Below are 24,437 nucleotides of genomic sequence, written 5' to 3'. Positions count from 1 at the left end.
CACCGCGGCGGGAATTGTGCAGCCTCACGATTCGAGATTCTGGTCACAGCTGTTTGCCGCAGAGAAGAAGAAGAGCCGAAGGAGAAGATAAACAGCGAAACAAGTTCTGTTAGTGTTGGAACTTTTGTGTCGGCGTGTATTTTCCTCGCGGGATTCTCGTATTCCTCGAGGTAATTCGCTCCTGGCGCGGCTTAGGGTTCGCACTTTTGTTCAACGCTGAACAAGATTAACGCGAAATGGGACTGTGTGACGGATTTGACACCGTCTGTCAACGTATTTTTGTGTGTGTGTGGTGTTTGCGAGAGCAGAAATCGCGAGCTTGATAAGAGAGAAATTATCTTTGACGTTTTACCCGACGATGTTTTTACCCGAGAGAAATAATGTAGAAAAATTAAACCTGTAATATAACATGTCAGCAAGACTGCAGAGATTCAGGAACTACGTTATAATATTATACAGGAAATCCCCTTCGTTCCCGAAGCGTAATTATATGCCTGACACGTACAACGATTTTATAAAGACTTTTATTTTATATACGCAAACCCCAAGCAACTTCGCTAACTGGATTGTGAATGGGAAGTGACTTAGTCAGGTGAATTTTAACGCATTTATTTCTTATTCTCTTATAGTTCGTATTTCATGTATCTATACTCTGCCTAAGTTCCTCGTTTCACCCAGCAGCAAAACAAGTATACCAACTTTATTTCCACCCAATTAGCTATGCACAGAGTCCGGTATTTAGAGAAACCGAATCTATCCTTCAAGAGTGCTTTTTTGCGTTGATTTTATCTTCAGATAAGTTTCAGCGATCGTCTTATCGCGAAAGAAATATTTTATTATACCCATCAAGTTTATCAGCAAAGGTAGGGAAGCCTTTAAATTTGTTTGTAAAATTTCGGAAAAGTTTTAGAGAGGAGGAAGTATAGAACTGAGGAGTTTAGGAGTTATTTCTTATGGTATACGAATGCACGATGTAGGTGTACGAAAATTCCGGAACTCTTTCCATCCATTATTTGTTAGCAAGTATTCTCACAGCATGTGGTGCGGACAGCGCGGAGCTCGAGGAAAACATTTATCAAAGCCAATTTGTGAAAGTTATCGCATCCATAATAATTAAATTCGTCTAAGCTTGACGCTCGGAGTTTATTATACGTAGGCGTTGAAAAAACAAATGCATACAGGGTAGTAATGCCAAAACAAAAAAAAAAAAATTGAGTAAAATGAAGTGAAATAAACGAACGAACAAAAAAGTACGATATTTCACATAACGTAGAACGCTCGTCTTTTGAAAAGATCTCTTTTCAACCTAAACAAACTTTTTAAGGGGTCCCACGGTGGAAAATCGTTAATGACTGTTCTCTGAAACACCCTAATAAATATGGATCTAACAAAAGTACACATATGAGAAATTAATCAAAAAACATTTTGATAAACTTGTAATTTTCTTTCTTGAAGAAATCTATAATCAGAACTGTTTTCTTCTGAATTTCATTACAGGTTCTATGGAATTTTATGTGTAATCGAATCGCTCGTTTTTATTACTTAAAATGGAAGAAAAAAGTTGAAAGAAATCTGAAATTTCATAATAAATTCCGATTGTAAAGCGATTTATGAAGAAACTAATATCGGCGTTCTGATTTGTTTGAAAATTAAAAAAAAAAAATTACCGTACCGAATAGCATATTGCGCGTTAGAAAACATACAACATAAAAAAGCAAAGTGGAAATATAGTACTAATATGTAAATCGAGGGGAAAGATAACATAACACAATCGTAAATTTCAACTCCTCCTCTTTGGTTCAGAAGAAGAGTTGGCAAGGTCCGAGAGAGATCGAAACTGTCCTCAATAACTCTGAACTACCCCTTGAAGCATGGAGAATTCCTTTTGGTTCCGTCCGGTTTCATCCGTTCGTTCTATCTTTCACCCCGGGCGGATTTATTGAAATTTTATGCAGTCCTCGATGAGGTCCAACTTCGGAGTTTTATAGCCAACCGAGGTGAAATAGACATCGTGAGAAGACGACTCGCGAGTTCTTACAGCATATCGTCCTGCAGCTTGGTTTACATAGCGCAAATTTCGAATCGCGTGTCGAGTTTTCGCAGCTCCGAATTTGCGCAAAGGTTCATTCAAACTTCCTTGAATGACTGTACAGTATAAATATTTTTTTTAGAATTGATATAGAAACGTTTTGACTTTTAATTTATAAAGCTTAGGTTTCTTTAGAACTGCTCTCAGCCTGTTATTCTCGTATATTTCAAGCGACAAAACGGGTCGCTGGGTTTTGTGGATTTCTTTTGATTTTTGTTCCAGCATGAAACACGCGACAATTAATTAACGTACAAAACGCGATGTCGTGTATTATCTACGATTATTAATATCGTTTGCAGGACGAATCGAGCCGCCGCGTTGGCTCTCCAACAATAATAGTTTCGACTAATGGAGTAACGGAGGAGAGAAATTTAGTGCTCAAGGATCAAACGAGGTTAATCGTAGTCTTAATTTAACCACGTGCTTCCTAATCACCTTGCGACTATCACAAGGATTCGTGAGAATAGGCGACTTGCTTTGAATCTCCAGTAAATTTAGATTCGTTTCTAATCGAACCGCAATTGTCAGCAATTAGATTCGAGAGCCTCGGCCATGAATTAATTATTAATTGGCCAACAATAGGATCTGATATAAAGATACAAAGATACAAATTTTAAATCACGCATTTCATCTAGAAAATTCATCTAGACAAATTCTCCTTGACCTTCTCGATCTGTTTCTTTAATCCGAATGAATTTTCGTCGACGTTTTAGCCGCATGGCCGGTTTCTTATGCAAGAATAAAGTTATTCGGACATGGCTGGTATTGAGAGAGATGAACTCGATCGATTACAAAGATCCAGAATCAAAAATCCTTACTAGCAAAACCTATCCTACGATATCACGTATTTTTTCACACGAAAAAATGACTAATTGATTTACTCAAATGTTCCTAAAAATAGATCGCTGGCACAAAAATGGTGAATTTTGTAGTCCGTGATAAGTTTATCATAAAATGACTTTGAAATCGGCATAAGATCCGTGCTTGATCGCTACATGATTGTCGCCTTTGTTTCTATTAACCGAAAATACGAAAGCTGCAACAATACTTAGTGAGAGAATCGATCTCGCTAAATAAATGTTCAGCTCAGTGACTCGGTGGGAATTCGGTGAATCCGCAGGATATCTGAAATCCGAAATAGAAGAGGGTTTAAGGCTAAGCTAACCTGAGGTTGTGATTGTCGGTGTTGTCGGCGGCGTCCTCCCCCGACTCCTGGGTGAGAGGTCCTTGCGTTACGTCGACCCCCATACTTCCAAGGTCAAGTGCTGCGTAGGTGCGTCGGGCCTGTACCCTGGTTACGCCCCCGTCGACGCCGCCACCCCCGGTCACTTCTCCCCCGCCAACCAATTCCTGGTAAAGCTCGTCGTAGAGGGAACTGCCGCTGTTACTGTTCAGGGCGTCGTCAAGGCGCGCCGGATCCAGATGATAGTTTGGGTTCTCGAAGGAGAGGAGTCCGTTCTCTGAAAAATGCATTACCATTGGTTATGCCGTCCCTTCCTGCAGGACATTTGGGTCTCAACATCTCCCCGAATAAATTCTGGCTGCGTTAATGTGACTTTCGAGGCCCAAAAAATTGAGGAGAAGACCTGTTTTCCATTCCAAAACAAAAGGATGTTAACAAAAGGCTGATTATTTGTAGTGCCGCATAGCAGCTCATTATGATTCAGAATGGTTGCTGTAATCGTCGTATCTGAAAATCAATATTGCGACTTGGGTTCGAGACACCAACGTATATGGTATGTATTCGGAAAATCTGGAGGGAGGACACATTTTAAAAACCGATAATGGACTCTACGTTAAGTAAACGTTTTGTAAAATTGCATGAATATTGCTTTCGAATATATTGGATAATAAATGTGAATATTTATGTTTGTTCGTTTTTAATGCTTCCACCAAATGGTGATAATAGCGTTACAACACTTTGTCTGAATGGTGCGTAAGCAGGTAGGTTCCGAAAAAATACAAGTATCAAAAGAGCCATTATCATAACAAAGATAGAACAACTCTCGGAGACAAAACTTGATCTAAATTAGTTTGAAACAAATAGATTTAATTTAAATATGAATTCACTTGAATTCATTCCGTCTTATAAAATCCAATCAAGTTCTGTTCGTAGAACAAAACAAAAACTAATGAAAGAAAGTCAAACAATTACCTGCCCATACGTCGCTTTGACATTCTAAAACGTATTTATTAAAAAAAAAATTCCAGCCACAGCGAGAGGATCGCTCATACAATTGAAATTCATATCAATGAATATAGTTATAGTATATCCATTTGTGGCATTAATAACGATGGATGGTGTACGAATTGTCCATGCAAGTGCTACACAGTTCCCCGTGAAGCGTAGCCACGGCATGTGTACGCGGAGGAGGTGAATATGGGATGAAAATTATGCATATTTGCCGGCATAAGCCGGCCATCGTGTGTCCCCGGGTTTTGCAATATATATACAGTATACTATATTGCATGTACAACAGCAAATACTCGGCGCGAGTTCCGGACGAGGTAGCAAATCGCGAGTCCTCGGGTAGGTTTTCCCTTGGCCTCGTTTGTTCGATGTCTATTTGTGCCGCCACCACCTCCTTATCGATTACTTGAAAATGTCGTGGCAATCCATCCTCTGCACAGTGCCCCGGCACTGTAGACTGATGTAGAAATTTGTCAAAGTCCCTGCAAGGGAATTTGGATAAACGAATTTTAAGAGTAGGTACACGTAGGAATACGAGACTTCGTGTCCGAATAAGGTACAGCTTCTTCAAATCCACGCTAGGATTGAAACTGAAAGAAACTAACAAAACGAAAGGAGAAGATAAATGGGTTAAAGAAAATGAAAATAATGGATGCTGGAAGAGGAGGATAAGGAACAAACGAAAAACCGGATGCCTCGGGGATGAAGAAGACGCGACGTGAATGTCTCTCTGCGGTACCGCATGACCTTATTTTCGTTTCTCTTCTCTCTTATTCACCTCCGGGACGCTCGTGTACTTTTCTTTCACACTTCTCTCGGTAACCTCTGTAATGGGAATGCTTCTTCCCACTTCTTTAATCTTGACCCTACAGTCTACAGTACTTTGGTACATGAATAAAGTGAATTGAAAGATGAAAAATAAGTATAAACAAAGAATGGAACGGAAAGTAGAAGAGATATACCCTCATCGGATAATTCAAAACTTACTGATACTCCTCAAGACGTTCACTGCGGCAAACACAACCCTGTACAGGCATCGGTAAAGGACGTCCATACTGTGTTTGGGTCAGCATATTGTCTTCGGTTGAACACTTCCATTTGTTAATAGCATTTGATTTTAGGATACTCTGTCGTCACGCGAATAGAATATATTTTTATTGAGCAGGTTAAACGCCGTCCCATACACGTTGGAAAAACTCTTCAATCGTCCGTCGCGTTCCTTAGACGGAAGGTTGGTGGGATTAAGTCGAGGAGTAAGCTAGAGTTAAGGAGCAAATGCCGAAAACTATCGCCACGCGGTTTTCTCGGTTGTAAGAAAATTTCCGTCGTTGGTAGAATTGCGTTGCATGCACATGCGATGTTCGCTGTTTTCAGCTCGCACGTGCTTGAGCTCGACATGGAGTTGGAGATGACGAGCAGCCGCAGCGCGTCACTTGAAAAGCATTTTGAAATAGTTTTGAGAAACTTTGTCGTCTGTACAGCGCTCAAAGAGCGTGGTCGAATGGCGAAGTATGAGAAAGCGGCGCTGTTTTCACTCGAGAGCGTATGTGGCGGAGGTTAACCTTTAGACTGGCAGGATAAATGAGGTTCGAGGACTACAACCCTCCTCAAACGACAGCGACAGACCCCCTGTCTGCCGCTGTTCCTTCCTGCATTGTGCGGCGTTTCCTGGAGAGCTGCCCTCAGCTCGCACCTCCAGGTTACACATCTATAGATAGATATAGTATAGATATAGATAGACGGGGAAAAGCTTCGCCGACAGCCATGAGGGATTCCGATGGTAGCTTTTAGGAGGGAAAACCCATCGCCGGATAACCTTCGGGCTGTATATCTCCCCAGGCGAGAACGCGTGTCACTATTGGCACGTGACTCGACGGTCACGGTTAGGGGTGGGTTCACTATGCGCCAAGATTTTCGGGGGTGATGAGAGTCGATGTGTGTTATTTTGCCCGCGAGTTTTCGCTAACAAGACTGATTAATTCTGAGATTGATATATGCGCAATGTGCTAAGCGCATGCGGAGGAGGATCGATTCCGCAGAAATCAGTTCTACGGTGCAAATGTCCTACAGAATAGGTTCTACAGACTCGTTTCTGCGGGATATTTTCCTACGAAAAGGAATTTACGATTTAGAGTAATATTGCGTAAATTATTTCACGTGTGAATCTCGAATACTAATTTTTGTAAAAAAATATTTCTATGGATACGAGTTTGTAGAAAATTTCTTCTGTGGAACCGAACCGCATTCGGTGTATGCACGCGTTTCGTCGTTCAGAGAAAAGAAAAAATTTCGAATAAGAAGAGATTCTCGAATATTTCAGTGAATTGAGAATATCCACATTGAGGGTGGATGGAACTCACAGTTTAAATCAGAGGTTAGAAAACGAGAAGAAATCGTTCTAAAAACCTCCAGCAATATTATTTTCGCAAATGGCAGTAAACGCGAATGAAATAATATCTCTAATCCGTAACAGAAGCCGTGAATCTGAGGTAATTTGAATAAAATAAATTAACTGATATAAACAGTCTGAGAAAGGTTTCATAATTAGAACGTATAATAGAATTGTAAAGCGGAAATGTAATTTTTCACGGACATCTGTTGTACCGTACTGACCAACATCTATTTGTATCCACTCTGGTGGTAACTATGTATACAAAATTTTTTCAGGCGATTGTTAGAGATTTTTACGGTGAACAAATTAATTCCAGGAACATCAGATGATAAAATATCTAAGATAAATTGTTTTCAACTTGCTAACTGCAAGCTCTTTTGACAAATTATTGATCTGTTAGCTATTGTTATTCGAAATTCTTTCATCCACCTTATTTCGATTAGGTTCATTCATCTTTAACTGTCAACGAAAAAGCAGTGAATAATTATTGACAAGAATGGAAAAGTAAAACTAATTTTATTTCTCGTATTTTGTCATGCAGACCATCACGTTTCTCTAAAATAAAAGTGCTTAACGATTTTTCCTTGTTTTTCAATATGAAACTGCTGTTCTTTACATTCGAGCAGTAGAGAATCCTTTGAATCTAGCCTGCAGCCCTTTAATTTACAACTCGCTACACGCGTACAATTTTTCTGGCTTATCGCGAAGCATATCGCTCTAAAGAGATCGTATCGTCCGAGTCTACTCCGTACTTTGATTTCCCCCTGTTACAAAGTCACGAAGTTTAATGCTCGACAAGTATCGGAATGACAGAGCACAACGTTCAGCTTTTAGCCGCCGTCCATTTTTGTTTCATGTACCCATTTCGTATTGTACATTGATCTTAGCAAACGGTTAATTACAGACGGCGGGAGCGGAAAAGCAAAAAAAAAAAAAAGAAAAAAGAAAAAATCTAGCAGGTAGAATATTTACATTTTTAAACGAAAATAACTGCACCCAGGTGAATGACGTGACGTAAAAAGTAATAACGAAGTGATGATTAATTGACTTACGTAAGTCCGAAGTAATTCAACGTAATAATTTTTACTCAATTTTAACCCTCGAAGTTATAAAGACATTGAGTAATAGCCAAAAGCGACAGGAGTTTGATAACCGCGGGATGATTGATTGGGATGTTAAAATGAGCCGTTACATTGACTTTGAGAGTAACAAATGCCTGGCCCGTAATCCTGCTTCTAGATCATGTGCGAAACGGCCGCGTCTAAAGTCAGGGGCTCGTAAAGCACCCCCAATCAACAAATTTTCTCGGGGTTAAAGCATTTCGCCCCCGAACGCATCGCGCGTGGTTTGCAACCCGCTCAATTGCCTAATTACGCGAATTCCACGGTGGAAGTCATCGTTTTCCCAGACGCACCGTCCGACTCCGTGCCCAGCCGGCGAAGATACCCTTTTCGTCCAACGAAATGGGAAATGGGAAATGGGAAACGGGAAACGGGCACGCCAGGATTTAGTGTTTTAATCGCCCGAGGTGTTCCTACGCGTCCCTCTTCCCGCCCGAGGGGGTCTAACACCGATAATTTAGAGGATTGAAAACTTACTAGACACGTGAGCTGGATATTAATCCCCGACGTTTAAACATTCCGGTATTATACTACCTCGATTTGCACAAATTTATACCCAACACCGTTCTACTACGGGTTCAATTACGCTAATTTCAACGTTTCTTCAACCCTCTCTGGAACACCCTTTCGGAAATAAAATTCAAAACTGACTAAGATTTTACAGCTTTCTTCTTCAACGACGGTAAACTCTCGGTGAGACAGTTTCAACTGTTTCATCTGGCGATTGAAATGAAGCTGACATTGGCAGCCAGATTTAGCAGCCGAATGTGTTAAACTTCTTGGAAATAGAAAGATGCAGTTTTGGTCAGCTGTTTTGTAAAAATTTAGATTTTTGGACTTGACTATCTTATTCGAATGAACATCAGAACTTTTAGCTGCTAATTCTGGCTGCTGTCTTCAGCCTCGTGAAATTGAAAAGATATGGATCTTCTAGATGAAATTGATGAAGTTAAGCCCCGGATTATCAGCCGCGAAATGCGTTTGCTAGAAAATTCCATCAGCTAAGGAATTGAGGTAAGGGGGGCCCCCAAGACAGGGTGTAAAAAGGAAGTCGTAATATTTAATTCGGATTCATAATCGTGGTGTTTCACCCCTTTGTTTTCGTACTGTATTTTCAGATGCATTCCGTAAGTTTTGGTTATAGTTCGTGAGTCGTAATGCCATTTTAGTCAATCCAACAACTTTTCAGTGTACTTCTGATATTTTCTATTTTAAATGCTTATTTCAATTTAATATTGTAACTGTATCGATAGTTATATCGACTGTAAGATCAGAAATGTAAGATTAAGGATAAATGTTAATTTTAATTTAGGGTAAATAGAATGCGTAAATCAAATATCTCACTGCCTTATTGGTAATAAATTTATGAAGCGTGGGAGAGGAAGCTCCAGAAAAATTTGTTTCATTATTTACCCAGGAACATAATTTGCATCCTTGCCCCGGGCCCCTGAATGCCTAGTTACGCCCCTGTCGACGAGCCTTGTATTGTAGAAGTGCCTCGTTTTTCGTATCGTTTCAACAAAGTAACAAATTATACCAATATCTTACGATTCGCAAAAAATTCTAAGACACTTCTATAATTCATTTGAAATTTTGATTGTGGTCGATTCCCATAAATAAAAAACGTACATTTGATTCAATGACAATTCACTGATTCCTACTTATAATTCACTAGTGAAAAAAAACTGTTTATGAACTATAAATCAGTGAAAAATTAGTTAAAAATCATCAAACCGTCAGTGTATAGGTATACACTGGTGTTTTCTAGTAGGTACATAGTATCTTTATCACAAGGAATGAATGAATTTTCACTAGTTTAAACTTAGAGAATAAAGTCAACTTTCGCAAGCTCTGTTTTCATATCATCTATCGTTGAATTAAAGTATCAACAACTCTACCAGAATAAATCTTCTTATCGTTCGTGAACGTGTTCGCATATTGCATTCCCTTTTTCACCAAAATTCACAATTCGGTGTACCAATCAATGTAATTGTAATTCAATGCACCAAGAAACAGCGGAAGGAAGTGCAGAGGCACAAAAACACAAGTCGAACAAGCAGCCAAGTCACTTCTCAGGGGAATCGATAAGGCGAAGCTGGTGACTCACAGGGGCGGTGACAGGACCTACTAGTGGGGCTGCCTCCTACGGATGCACGTGTATGGCTAATACACGAAGCTATTTAGCCAAAGCTCGGGTTAGCTTTAGCCAATCCAACCTAGCCCAACCCAATTTCTAACTCAAGCTCGCTTTTCACTCGATTTCCTCATCGTGCTTCTCACCCTTTCTCCCTCTCTCTCTCTCTCGCTCTACTCTACCACCTTTCGAATAATGAATAGCCAATTTCGGAAATAGTAGAGAACCTTGAGTTACGGTAGAAAATGAAATTAGCCGGTTGATCAATTGAAATTGCGTTTAAAACAACGTGCCGTAAAGCTTGAGGAACGATGGAGCGCTCTTCGCAACTTTGTTTCCTTCCCGTATCTAGTTTTAAACCGACACGGGTAGTGGACTATACCGGAAGATGCTGCGTGCTCGCACGAGGTATCTTGACATCGGACAAAAGGTGCCGCAGAGAAGCCTAGGGGACGAAGGGAACGTACGCGATATCTAAATGTTATGGGGTGCAGAGTGTCGATGCGCCCTGGGAACTGGGGCTGGTTGGCTGGCTTGGTCCAATCCGAAAAGTGATCGTTAAAGTTTATAGCGACGGCTCACCGAAAGGTTAAGATTTCCTTCCCTGAACGAGCAACATTTAGCTTTACGGTGGTGGTAATTCTGACATAACAGGCAACTGCAGCCAGTTTGCCTCGCCACCTCGATCTCCGCGATAAAAATTAATCTCCACTCACTCTCCCCAACGCCGCGACGGTGACCTGCAGTTTTCCCAAAATTCGGTACTCGTTATAACTTTGTCAATTTTACTACAACTGGAGAAGGAAAATACGCCTGACTCACTTTTTGAGCTCTGCAGTCATTTATTGAAATGAAATGAAACGAAAAAGGGGGCGAAAAGGATATCGGGAAATCTATAATCTGATGTAGAAATATTTTCCGAGTGTACATTTAAAAAACAAGAAATACAAAATTGGGGCTCGAAGTAAATTAATGCAATTTTCCTTATTTAAAATGAAATAATTAGCGCGTATAGAATCACATTTCCGTTTCCTTGAATTCCGACCTTCGGTACGAAATGAAATTTCACTTCACCCCGTCTGCGTGGCGAAAATTTCCCAAATTAAACATTAAATACCGTCGGCTGGTACGAGGAAAATATACTGTACCCGGCACACATATGAACAGAGATTTAATTACGTGAACGTTTAACAGGCTAAATGGTATCGCGTTGAGCTGCAGGTGCAAGAGTTACAAGCATAAATTACTTGCCGGTTAGATATTATGTACAAACTATACCTAAACGGTGAGCCGTAATAAATAGATAAAGTCGAAAGCACTCTGACGTGACAAATTTTAAGCAACTCAACACGTTCTCGCGTGTTTTTTTTTTGGCATCTTGAAGAGCAGCGCGTGAGAGTGGGGCAAAAAATGGTAATAAAAATGGAAAAAAAGAGAGAAATAAGATAAACTCAAATCGAATAATATATTAATACGGTAAATCACTATATAATGAAACTTCATGCTACACGAGGCGGGCGAGGAGGGACGCGATATGCGACGGTGGTAATTTTTTTGTTAAAGGAAGGGTCCGCGTTTTTGCCCGGCGCAAGATCGCCTATCTTTATGACTTAATAACCAACTGACGCCGGCCGAGTTGGACGGGGTTAGGCCTCTTTTTCTCGCTGCTCTGAATGCTTTTTAAAAACGCGATCCCTCGTGCAAATTCGCCATGCGAAAGCCGTTATTGTCACGGCCCTTGATTTGTTTCTTTCGGTACGTTCTTTTCCTACTTTGCGGTTTATTTATCTCCTTCGCTTTTAATTTCTCTCCACTTACCACCAAGGTTTCACGTGTGAAGTAATAATCAAAGAAATTTTGACCTAACGGCGTCATGTATAATCATAAATATCAACAATAAGACTTCCCTTCCGATTATTCGAATCAATTTATGTAAGACTTAAGATTTTTTCGTCGACAGCTTTGGAGAAAGGTAAAGGAGTAACCTCACGTTTGACGACATGCTTTAGCGATAAAAAGTGATATATTGCCATTGATGTAGTGAAAACGAGTAACTTCATTATTTCCATAAAGTTCTAAGAGGGTTTTAAGAGCTTCTCTCAAAGGGTAGTAACGCTTCGCCTATAAGTGCAGCAGCAGCAACAGCATCTTAAAACTTGTTCTCAACTTGAAGTACAATTTCGAGGGTGTCTATGGGGTGGATAATAGTTTGCGGTCTAAGTACGCGGGGCATAATAACAACACCGACTAGCGAGTTTGCGTAATAAAGAGAGCGCGGAAAGTTTATCCTGCAAAAGGGCAATAAGTCGGTCGTAACGTAGTCGCAGTAGTTTAGCTACTTTAACACCGCGTATCGCGTCCTACAGAGAACCAAGGGGAGAGAACTGAGAGAGTAGAGAGAGAGAAAGAGAGATACGAGTAGAAGGAGTCACGACGCGACGGAGGCGCACAACTAGGTGAGTCAGCCACGTCGCCGCTCGTCGTTCTCATTCACTTGCACAGACACAATTCACAGACACACTGCTAGACGAGAAATAGCGTTCAAGGGTTGCGTGCGGCGCCAAGTATGAATGGCGCCGGGTCGTCTAGCCTCCGCGGATCGCCCGTCTCCGTCTATGTTCCCGTCCCCTTTCTCGTTCTATTCCCTCTCCACGTCGTCATCTCCGTGCGTCACTACTTTCTGGCCAACAAGCCTCTGGCCACATTAGTAACCGCTGCAAGCCAAGCTTCGTTTTCCATGCAGAGTGGCCGATATACCGCGGTTCGTACAGCCTGGCCAAATTATTAAAGTGCCAAAACAGAAACGAGCGATATGGAACAGCGATAACTGCATGAATATTTTTATGGCGTAGTCATGTGGCGTATAGTCGTGAATAACGTGAACCAGTTTTTTTTGTGGCAGGATAGATGCTCTGGTTTCGTTCACCTTGGTACCAGTAGTGACCATTCTTTGATCCAGATTCGGTCTAATATTTGTTAGGTATAATATGAGGTTTTGGCCAGGAATAGTACAGACATGGTTTGATCTGTGTAAGCACAAGTTTTCAAATGAAAAGTCAGATGCAATTTCTTGAGTAATAAAAACTTCTGACCATTGGAAGTCAGACTTTATAAGTCACAAATCGCGTAATTAAAGAGATTAAAGGTGAAATTAATAAATATACAGATTTTTATGAAGGTGGCCACAAATGGCACCTACAGTAACCACGAATGGTGCATATATAATACCCTAAAAGTTATGATACGCTACCGATTTTCATCCCGTATAATTTGTGTTCAACATTTTTTTTCCTAGACTGTACTGCCGATATTGTATTGTCGATTCGCTCACCCCTCTCACTCTGTTTTAATAATTACAATTTCTACTACCAGGACGGACGTTTACGACCTCGCCAAGTGTTTGGCGTGCGTGGAAGTACTTGCAGCTTTTTCGCACTGCTAACTCGCAACCTCTGACCTTTACCAAGAATTAGACTAACCTAACCTCGGCACGGTTCATGGAGGGATGTAATACGCGCACATATATATATATATATACATATATACACGATTAACGTCGTTCGAAAAAGTTACTTCGGCTTAAGTTTGTCCATGAAATGATGGTTAAACATGTCAAGTATATGATATCAAATGGTCGGAACGAAATTCAAAGTATTTTCAATTCCATGTGCATCGAATAATAAAATACGTGTAAAACATCAATTTTTTTATTCAAATCGGTAGATTTAGTTTCATGTTGTTAGAAATATTCTAAAGAATAAAGAAATCCAGTTTCGTTGGTTTAAGATCGAAATTATGACTTCCAAAGTGTAGGTCCGCAAATCGTAAACACGAGTGAAGACCTGCTGCGGGACGTAGGTAATAACTTGATCAAGTATGCTTGAAATGACTTGAAACCATTACCAGATGTAATTCAAACTAGTTAAAAAAAAACCTCAGATTTCAAAGAATATCCATGCAATTCTTCTCTATTGAAAAAATTTCCGAAACCACTTACTTTTCGGTCTCCTATGGTAGGTCCCACCCTCTTAAATACTTAGCAGGAACTTGATGACTTAGGTAGCTTTGCGGCAGGGGTTTGTCTTCGGGGACCTTGAGCTGCCTACGCTTCTTAACCTGACCGACTTCCCAACTACCACCACTCGTCAATAATCTATAATCTATACTAATCACGAAGCTTGCGACCTCCGTATCACTCGGTCCTTGAGAAAGTCTCGATTCGTGTCGTTCCGATCGGGGCTCCGATCCCGCAATTTTTGGTCAATTGTGATTCTGGATTTGGTGCTCGATGAAGAGTTTGTTTTGTTTAACCCTTCGTGGTCACTGTTACTTTTCATCCCATAAGAAATACATTGTTTCTGGGGTCGTGTCGACCCCGGTGATCGCGGAGGGTTAAATCGGAAACATGTTTCATTACAATCAAGTTCATGTTTCCTTCCAAAGTGGATTTACACGTGTATTAAACTAATTGAAGATCAATCACTGGCTTAAAATATACTTTCGACGATTTCCGAAGTAAGAAAACTTGCGAGACGTTCAGTGCGTTTGATTTGAATTTTCCAACTCTCGGCGAGACGCTGTTCGTTCAAACGTTTTCCAGATCAGCACTAGCTTTCGAGGTTCAATCAATGCTAAAATAGGATTGCACAAGGCTCACCTTTAACTGTGACCTGAGTCAGTGGTACAAGGTCTCTCGTGCACGTAACGACACTGAGCTTTAAATAGTCGTAGAAGAGCCCGTCGCGAATGCGATACTACGTTTACATATTTTCATGAAACCGCGGGTGTTATTACATTTTTAGATCCATAAACTAGAGGGTAGATTTCGCAACGTATTTCTTTCGCGTGTGGTTTGCCCGTCGGTTTATTGCAGAAAGTAAATAGCTGTATATTTGCATCAAACATGTATACAATCGCGGTGGTTTTATATCAAGATCGGACACGTTTTTCTAGTATTTTTTCAATGTCTCTGCAGGCGCTTTGTTTCAAACGGATTCAGGTTAATTTGTTCAAAATTTTTCACGCTACCCACTGTTGGACGAATTGCACATACTCGCGATAATGTTTTCGGATTAAATCGTGTAATGGTTCAATTTGTGATGCGATGTTTAGAGGACAAATTTTCATACTTGTACTAACACTCGAGGTTACTAATAATCGTTTGTCTGACTCCGTGGACTTTTACTACTTTTTCAAATCCACTGGTGCCTTCTTGGAGGGCTCAAGGGCTTCACGTTTCGACGTCTGGGTGGCACGAGCAGCGAGTGACTTGAAAAAGAGCAGAGAACGATACATCGTCGATTTACGATGTGGCACTTTGTATGAAGAATACACAATTATTAACACTATCAATACAACGTGGCCTCACAATTAAATTTATTAATAACCAGTGTCCGCACCCCACGCATACCGTTTCCACGCAGAGCCGGTAAGCTCAACACTAAATACTGCCTGACGCCACCGTGGCGTTACTACTTGATGCACCTCACAATCAGCTGGAGTTGTCGACAATTGACGTTGCGCGGTAGAATTATTGAATACCAATGTCAATTTGAAGGAGAAGAATTGAAAGATCCGTTTCGTTCAATTTGTGTCTTCATATATCTACACGTCATTGCTTTCAAAGAGGAGCCAAAAGTCAGAAAAAGAATTGATCGACGTTTAAGTGTCAAAAGATTTTTTTCCTATTTATTTCCTCGACTATAAAGTGAATTGAAATGAATTTTTAACCAGCCTATAAATTTATATTCTTTACGTTTGAGTATGACGGAAGAATTACTTATTATATATTGATCATAAAGCGACTCTACGGTCACGAACATATATATATATATATATATATATATATACCTATAAAATGCTAATATGGTAAATATGTAATTGTCACATGTAGGTTGGTGCAAACAATCCGACGTACCTGACTTGCGATTGGGTACTAGGACGTGATTATTATGGCCGATAAAGCAGGAGAGCCGTTTCACCATCAACGTCGTGTTTATCGTTGGATACTTGTTTATTCATTCACCGTCGGAATTTATTCATGGCAATACGCTTGCTGCTCATTAGACACGTACACATGCATAAGTATACCGCAATCAATTGATAGACGATGCAGAGTCGTGTAGTTTGATACCGGTAATTACGAAGCTTCCCCGTATAATTCATACTCAGTGTTCCTTTCGTCGCATCGACGGAATAAAAAATAAGTACGTCATTCCTCGGCCAACGTTGTCTATAATTGAGGAAAGTCACGAGCCGTAGAAGGAAGCCTCGAGGTAAAGTCGACCTCTCTTATCATCTGCCAATTGCGCGGAGCATACTGCCTGCATGCCTCGTTAAAGTTTATCACTTTACAGTAGCTGCCAGCGGCATCGAGGAGCAGAGTTAAGGGAGGAAAAGGGGTACTTTGTCTTCCTGGAAGTTCCATTAGCGCATTAAACTGCCATTTCCGTGTCCACTAACGCAACCAGGTCGACAGGATATCGCTATCGAAGTTGTCTCGCACGGTGTATCCGGCATCAGAAATTCTAGAGGCATTACCGCGCGTGTCGATCCTTAAGGTATTCCTTGCGCGGAAGGCAGTATTTTGTGGGGGTGTAAATCGGCCCTTTCTCAATCAATCGTAAATTAGACAGGTTTTTAATAAAATTCAGTTATAACTAATTATTACACTTAACGACAAGCTGGAATCAAAAATTTCTTATGAATACTGACGTCGAACATGACCCCGGAAAAGACGCGACTACGAAAATTATTCTGCTTGTGTAATTTTTTCAAGTTTTATAATTATTGTTTTCTTAAAACATTCGGTGATCCTTTGTTTTTATCGTCGTTACGGATTCTTTGGAATTTTTTACACGCGTAGGGCAGTTGGTATCAGACATTTAGAATAATTCGGTAGATAAATGTGGCCAGCACGTCATCTCCATAAAGATAATTTTTGGATAAACGTTCGGTAAATTGATTTGAAATTTTTTCTAGTTCAATAAAAAGTAAGCATTTGCACTTTTTTGTAGAAAAAAATCAATAAATTGTAAAATATTCGGGTCCGTGCAAGGAATACCTTAACTTTATTCCGAACAAAAGGCACGAGAGAATAACGTGAAATTATTGTTCCTTTATTGCCTTATGGGGTTAAGGGATGAAAATAACCGTAAAACAAATGGTCCTCAGCAATTCGAATTGCTGGTAACACGCGTATGCACACCCACACACAGGTAAAATGGTTCGAAACCCTCGGGTCATCCGTCACCGGGGAGAGAACTGTCCATTGCTCACCGACCAATGTCCACCCACCTAAAACCCGAGCCCAGGGGTAGCCTATCACTCTAAATACGGCTGGCTCACCACCGGCCGACTGTTGTTACTCATTACATCCCTGAATGAGCCCTTTCTTGCCGCGCTACCTTAATTAACAAGTAGACACCGCATGCGCATCAGCCAGCCACTATTTTTACATAATTAATAGCACCACTCAGACACGCGATGTATCATGTCATCTTATCGACGTCCTCCAACAGCCGAGGGATGATGAAAAATGTAAAAAATGAGAAAGAAAGAAAGGAATGGATTTGCTAAGGATTGCCTGCACGAGAAGATAGATTTCAGATCGTAATCATTTTTTTTTTTTTTTTTTTTTTTTTTTTTTGCCAAACAATTAGTTCCATGAGAATCTGAAAAAAAACCACGTGATTCAATCCGTTTTAGAATTACAGTTTTATTCTAGTTGTAAGATATATGTATATAGATATTAGAGTGGTCCAAAATAAAAATTTTTCTTTTGGCCTGCATCGAAAAGGTTAATTTGTGTGCTAAAACAAATTCCAGTGAAAGGAGAGTGCTGTAGTTCAATTTTAAAATGTTAACAAGTGGAAAATTAGAGGGGCAGTGATAAGGGAAGCTACAAAAAATCATAGAGTATAGTTAATCATAAATAACAGTTTTTGATCTTTCCATTTTCATTCTAATAAATGTAAATTCTGTTTTATAAATGAGTTTGAATTACATGAAAGGGTGAAGTTAAGTTGAACGGAATTGTATTTTGCTTTTGGATGGACGGACCATTTTCAACTCTGAAATTTTATGTGTAAGAAATATCAACTGTAATTTCTGTAATTTCAAAGAACACGATCGATGAATTTTTATGAAAATCTCAAATAGACTTTGAGAAGCTAAGGAGCTTGCTAAAAAAAAATGAACTTATTACTCAGTTTTAACCGTAACATATTTACTGTATAAAGTACAATTTAATTGATTTTGAGATAATTTATTACGTATTTCGCAATCGTCTGTCTTTAAGAATTCAGCCATATGTATGAAGCTGCAGAAAATAACATCAGATTTGGAAAAACCGTGGTGAACGTTTTTTGATCTGACAAAATGGCGCATGACGGATCACTTCGGGAGTAAGTGAAAACGGTGCGGTATCCGAATACCAAAGACCGAAAAAAAATTAATTTAATCTCGCTGGGCGCACGCAATTTGAGTGAGACGATGACGTGCGAAGGAAAAGATTTTTTACAGCGATCAGAAAAAAGCAATCACGAAAAACTCAGAAGCGCACTCTCGTTCATTTTAAACTAAATTAAATTTCTTATCTCTCTCTCGTATCGGGCACGGCTCGAGCCACGCTAGGCTTAATGCACGACCAGAGGTAGGAAGCAAGTGTGGTTTTATTGGTTTCTCGTTTTTTTTAAGTTAACGAATTTAATAATCACTCGATCAAAATGCGACAGCTGGACGAGATAACGCGACCCACAGGAAGTTTGATAATTAGTGAAATTTTATTTTTCTCAAATAGCAAGAGTTTATACGAGCCAACATTTTATTACGATTAGGCCCCTAATTCGTTCCGATAAATATCTAATCGCGTATTATATAATTGCCTTATTTTTCACTCGCTTCATAGCCGTTATCAGGCAGACGTTATCCTTTTTCTTCACCTACAATAAACGACGACGTATATTCGAGGGAAAATCAGCTCTTTGTGTATATATTTAAAACGTACATTTCGTTTGAAAGTTACATGCAAAAATCCCTTTTTTTGTGTATAACTATCTAAAGGATACAAAAATTGGTCAAAGTTGTAGAAGGGATGTCAGATATCTGATTTATACTTTTTATTACTCCTATTACCCTTAAAAGCGGCGAGTTTTTCCGAATTTGAAAACTTCCGAAAGCGCCGAATTCCGAATTATGTGGTGACGAAAATCGAAGGAAAGAAATCAAACCTTTACGGAACAACGAAATTATGAAATATATAATAATTTGAAAAATAAAGTTTTGATGGAGTGAATTTTTGAAGGTTAAAATATACTCACACTGCAGCGTAGTTTAAACAAAGATTGGGTGTAAAAAAATCAGAAAACCGAAAATTAGAATGACTCGGATTCCGAACGTAAAAATACCGAAAATCCGGAACAAAGAAAGATGTGAAATTTTATCAAACCAGAAATTCATAGAACTGAAAACCTTCGATCATTCGCAATTTCGACGTTCCGGGTTAAAAAAAATTTTCATTTTCACACTTCCGGAACTTTGAACGTCGAGTTTTGTACCATTCGAAACTTTGGAGTTTCGTAAAATTTTTTATATTTTTACTTTGAGTTTCGGGACTAAAAAAATTCGGGATTTGGCGCTTTTGAAATTTTTCAAATTCGGAATTTCAACCCTGCTTCTCTAAAGATTTCCAGAACTGCAAGCGTTCAATGTGGAGAAAAGATCGATTCTAAAATTTGTGGGAAAACAGCTGAGGTCGGAATACAAATCCTCGAGGAAGAATAATCGTCATCACTTCGGTAACGCGACTATCAGCAGTAGTTCATTAAATAATTAACGACTGGTCTATAATTACATATATACGAGGTGCCGAATACGTGCAAAGTAGAATAAATTTCGTTGACAATTAGAATGCAGTCACGTTTATCCGCAGTAATTATTCAAATTTTGCAATATAATAACGCGCATTTAACAACACGTATGCAGTGATGTTTAATTAACAATATTATTTAGCGCAGCAGATTGTCTATGTACAACATGTATACATATACTGAAAAAAAATTTCACTCAACAGTAAAATTACATAGTTATTTCAAAGACCTGTATAGAGAGTGCAATCCTGAGAAACGTGAACTGCGAAAATTTCGATAAAAAAATCCACGTTGTTATTCGCTGTCAAATTTTTTAAACACGTAGTTCAATATTACTTTCAAAACGCATCGTATCAAAATTTTCCTGATAAATCATCTGAAGCGTCATATTAATTCACGGGGGTATTGTTGTTAAAAATTCACAAGTCGACGCGCTGCGTTTATATTGATGATTGCCAGCGTGGTTGAACGGAGCGGAAGATGAATCGATATCGTTTATAAAGGTCGACTGGATAATCGATATGCACATAAGTACGCTTTGATGGTGCAGCTCGTAATTGACATTAGGCTGCTACTTGAACCGAGAGAATAAGAGCCACCGATCCGTAAGCGAAATTTAGTGCAATTTTGGCCATTGGGTATGAGAGGATGACGGAAGGATTGAAACTTGAAATAGAAAACAATTGAAAAAAATCGACAGGACATGCAAAATCCCTTTGCTATCGTATTACAGCGATAAGGCATCGTTTTGCTTTTCCAGTTGAATTGTTTTCCATCTTTTTCCAGGTTTCCTTTTCAAACTTGCTACGGGAAATATACTTATCAGGGCATTTGTAGAACATACCTAACTATGTATAATACGTATATGCAAAAGTTTTTTGGTGTAATTTGAGAAAGTCTTCTCATTAGATTCGCATTTAGATAATACCCACCTGAAATTGTCCTAATGTTTTCAAGTTTTGTCATTTTTTCTCGCTTAACTGGAAAAGCGACTCACTAACAACTCTCGATTTACTCGTCGTTTTACTTTCTACTTAGTTCTTGTCATAATAGATGTTAGATCTGGACACGTAACATGTGTTCGATTTTTTCGGATAGTTACTGCGCTAGAGATTACTAAATATACGTATAAAGCTCGTTCAAATGAAATGAAAAAGTTCCTTTCTAAATCTCGACCTTCGTTGAAAATCTTCTTTCGCGGAAATTGTTTTTAGATAATATGATGAAACCGTGAAAATAGTTTCTCAGGAACAATATAACAACAACAACAACAAACTTCAAGGATGCCAGTCAAAATTCGTGACGTGAATTAATTAAGTTCAGGCTTATTAAACCGAGGTTTATAGTTCAGCCATAATTACAGTATCAATCATAGTCACACACAGAAATGGACGATTTCCAATAATTTTTCAGAAAACTGAGTCGAGCATGAAAACAGAGCATTTTGGTAAAAATTTGCGATCTACTGACAAGATATGGATGAAGGCCTAAACGAAGAATATCTATACAAAATAGAAGAATCACAACATCGAATTTTCAAAAACGCGAAAATCTATTGGGTAGAATTTAAAAATATAAAAAGTCGAAATACAGAAAACCGACAATACAAAGGGTAAAAATCACGACGCTTCCTACGTTTTCGTTTAACATATTTCGACGATTCTACACTTAAATCTCTCTACATTTTGACTTTCAGCCTTCAAGGCCTTCCAGTGAAGAGCTTGAAACCAATTGTAAACCGTGAAGGTACAGCAAATGCAGCCGGTCATACGGCGAGTGCGAATATATACGTTTAAACTTAAACCACTCGGTGAAGGCTCGGGGTCGTTCTGAAAACATATTTGACCCGTTTCACCGTCTGAATCGACGCCTCTGCCCCTCACGCTGGGAAATGACGACCCTTAGCGATGCTGTTACTCGCGAGGAAAAGCTCACAGGAAAAGCTTCGGGCACGTTCAACGGCGTTGCCCCACCTCCTCAAGCTCGAACCGCAATGTTCGTTCGCTCTCTTCATCCCCCAGTTTAGAGTTTTTCCGCGGCGTGGCCATCTGGACGCGAATATTACACCCACCCTTCTCTCTCTCTCTCTCTCTCTCTCTCTCTTTCTCTTTCTGGCTCTGTGTTAACTGCTCACGTGCAGTTTAGGTCGCTGTACCTGCTGCAGGTGCACGAAAATGATTCTTACTACGGATCAGGGTTCTACCCAAAGTTTGCTTACCGCGCCGTTTGAACAACGAGTTGCTGTATTTTCACCGTCAAGCTGAAAGCTGACCACCACTTGTCGGAGTACGACGTATTGATTTCCGGTTTTGAATTATACGCGTTGCAATGCATAATAGTTCCTACGTATAATAGAGACGGTGAGAATATAGTTTTCTTTCCGTACCTGTATAATGCACGAAGAAAAATTTCAACAAAACATACATTTTTTTCATAATGTCTACTAGATTTCGGCTGCTTGTTTATTTGTGGAAACGGAAAAATTATTTAAATTTATTGATTTGTCGGTAAATGTTTTCTCCGGTTACATGTTACTTCGAGATGTTTTTTTTTTTTCCATCGATTGTCACATCAGATTGTACCTTTCAAAATTTTTCTACGATGTAACAAATTCCGAAATTCAGTACGACTATAGATGATTCGTGCGAATTATGTTTGTAGAAGAATATATACCGGAGAAAAGAAATGTGGTTCAAGTTTTTCGAAAGTTTAACCACATTCGATTTAAAAATCGCTGCTTTTGAAATTTACGTAAGCGTCGAAAGCTCAGAGGTAAATTTTTTCCAAACCACCAGCTACAGTAATTTCCCACGGCATAGTCTGACCTTGCAGGGTGCTCTGGGCGCACGGCTCGCCGGGTGGCTCGTTTCCCTTTATCGCTAAGGGTGGAGGGAGGGGTTGGTTGGTTGGTTGGTTGGTTGGTTGGATGGTGCGAAACGGCGATAAATACGTGAATAAATAAGAGAAGAAGCTCGAGAAGGCGTAAAGAATCGTTTGAAGCATTTCACAGCGCAGACAAATATGGCGTCGCCTCGTCGCCAAGGTACCTAGTGTAAGGAGCTTAGTTTGTCGGGGTTTGGAAAAGTTTGCGGAAAATATTAAACAGCCCTACAGCAGTGGCGCAAGTATATTTAACCAGCAGTGGCAATAACAGTATTTCTCCGAAAATATTAACCGTTTACCCGGTTGTACACGCTTACAAACATTTTGAAGCTTAAACTTGGCACTACGAGCTTTCGCAAAACCTCCGCTATTTGCTGCTCGTTCGGCAATGATTCCACCATTTTCTCTCCGTCATGCAATCACCCTCCTCCCTCTCGCTAATTGATCCGGGAAAACTCAGCCGAGACAACGTCGCTGGAATATTGCCTCTCTTATAATTGCACGGGAGGGAGAGAAATCATTATCGTTATTTGAAATTTCCGACCGGTGTCCAGTAAACGACGGACAAGCCTAATGGCGTACTTGATGTAAATTACTGCTAAAACGTAACAGCGTTCAAAGCAAATTCGACAGAAGATATTAAGGGAACCAGTTTGTCACGGAAAATGATTATTGAAGAATGTAAATGTCGATTCTTTTTTCTCCACTCTCGAACATTCGGATGGTTTTGGATAATTCGTGGTCACTTTAATTTCGCTTCTTAAATTTGGGAACACACAGGATCAAATTTAATGTAGAAAATATCGTCTATTTACTAGGCTGTGAGGGAAAGTTAAAATATGTATTTCTATTTTGTACATAACTCAGCTACGACTGAAAACCAATAGAAACTTTGCCCGTAAGCCTAAATGGGATGTCGACTGAAGAGGACACTAATTACGAACTCAAATTCAACTAATGGTGTACCTTCAACCCAGTTATGATTTCAACTAACCGATCTTCCTGAAAGATGAACCGGTATGCTATTCTATAATGTACCAAGCATCAATTGATTACGTAAAATGTGGTTTTCGATATTCAAATAGTGACGATCAGCTGCGAGAAAGAAATTTTTAAAACCTCGTGAGATTTTAGTCTTCATGGACGACTTTAGAGGTTTAAAAGTACAATAACACTTACAATATATATTCTCATCAAATTTGCAAATCTTCTGACGTACATATCAAGTTGAATTTACAAGTCCATTTTGTTTTTCGATTTATCGTGAATTTTGTACACCAGTTATTGGCAAGCTTGCAACGTGACTCGCCAAGATAAACAGGTTAAAAAACGCACAAGATCAGGAAGCACAAGGTTTCTGTTGATCGGGGGTGGGACTCTGCATGTGGAGAGTCGAGGGGCGGGGGAGGATCGCTCTTGCCATGGAGTAACGTTGTGTTACATAACGCCAAGGGAGGAATTACAAGGGGTTAATCAACGAAAGAACCTCCCTCTACTACCGACCTACAATGTCGTAACTTCCTCTGGACGGTGCAACGACTTCGGTGTGCAGTTCGGTTCTTTGTAATGTTCAACTGCGAACGTACGAGTGCCTGCAGTGCGATACGTAGCTACGTGGAAGATTGCATCTACGTGCAGTTAGCTGTGTGCATCAAATCTAGTGCATGAAGGTACACGAAGCTAGAGGACGAGATATCCGAACGCAACGCGGTGGCCGGATTTTACGGCTTGGACGTGGAATACAGTCGAATGAATTTC

General features: G+C 39.7%; 1 protein-coding gene across 8 annotated transcripts in view; it reads right to left on the bottom strand.

Moving 5' to 3' along the window:
* LOC124412675 (protein Fe65 homolog) overlaps positions 1–24,437 on the bottom strand; it is a 169,075-nt gene that overhangs the window by 43,291 nt on the left and 101,347 nt on the right. For 7 of the 8 annotated variants that reach the window (XM_046892749.1, XM_046892748.1, XM_046892752.1 and 4 more), the window contains one exon: positions 3,255–3,549. In XM_046892749.1, coding sequence (XP_046748705.1) covers positions 3,255–3,549 — 295 coding nt within the window. Of the gene's footprint in view, positions 1–3,254; positions 3,550–5,267; positions 5,410–24,437 lie in introns of those variants that run through there. The other variant, XM_046892754.1, reaches the window with a different exon arrangement.

This window comes from Diprion similis, chromosome 11 (assembly GCF_021155765.1).
Source record: "Diprion similis isolate iyDipSimi1 chromosome 11, iyDipSimi1.1, whole genome shotgun sequence".
In the NCBI taxonomy this organism is placed as follows: Eukaryota; Metazoa; Arthropoda; class Insecta; order Hymenoptera; family Diprionidae; genus Diprion; species Diprion similis.
The sequence above is the reverse complement of the archived record's forward strand: the minus strand, read 5'-3'. Positions and strand labels throughout refer to the sequence as shown.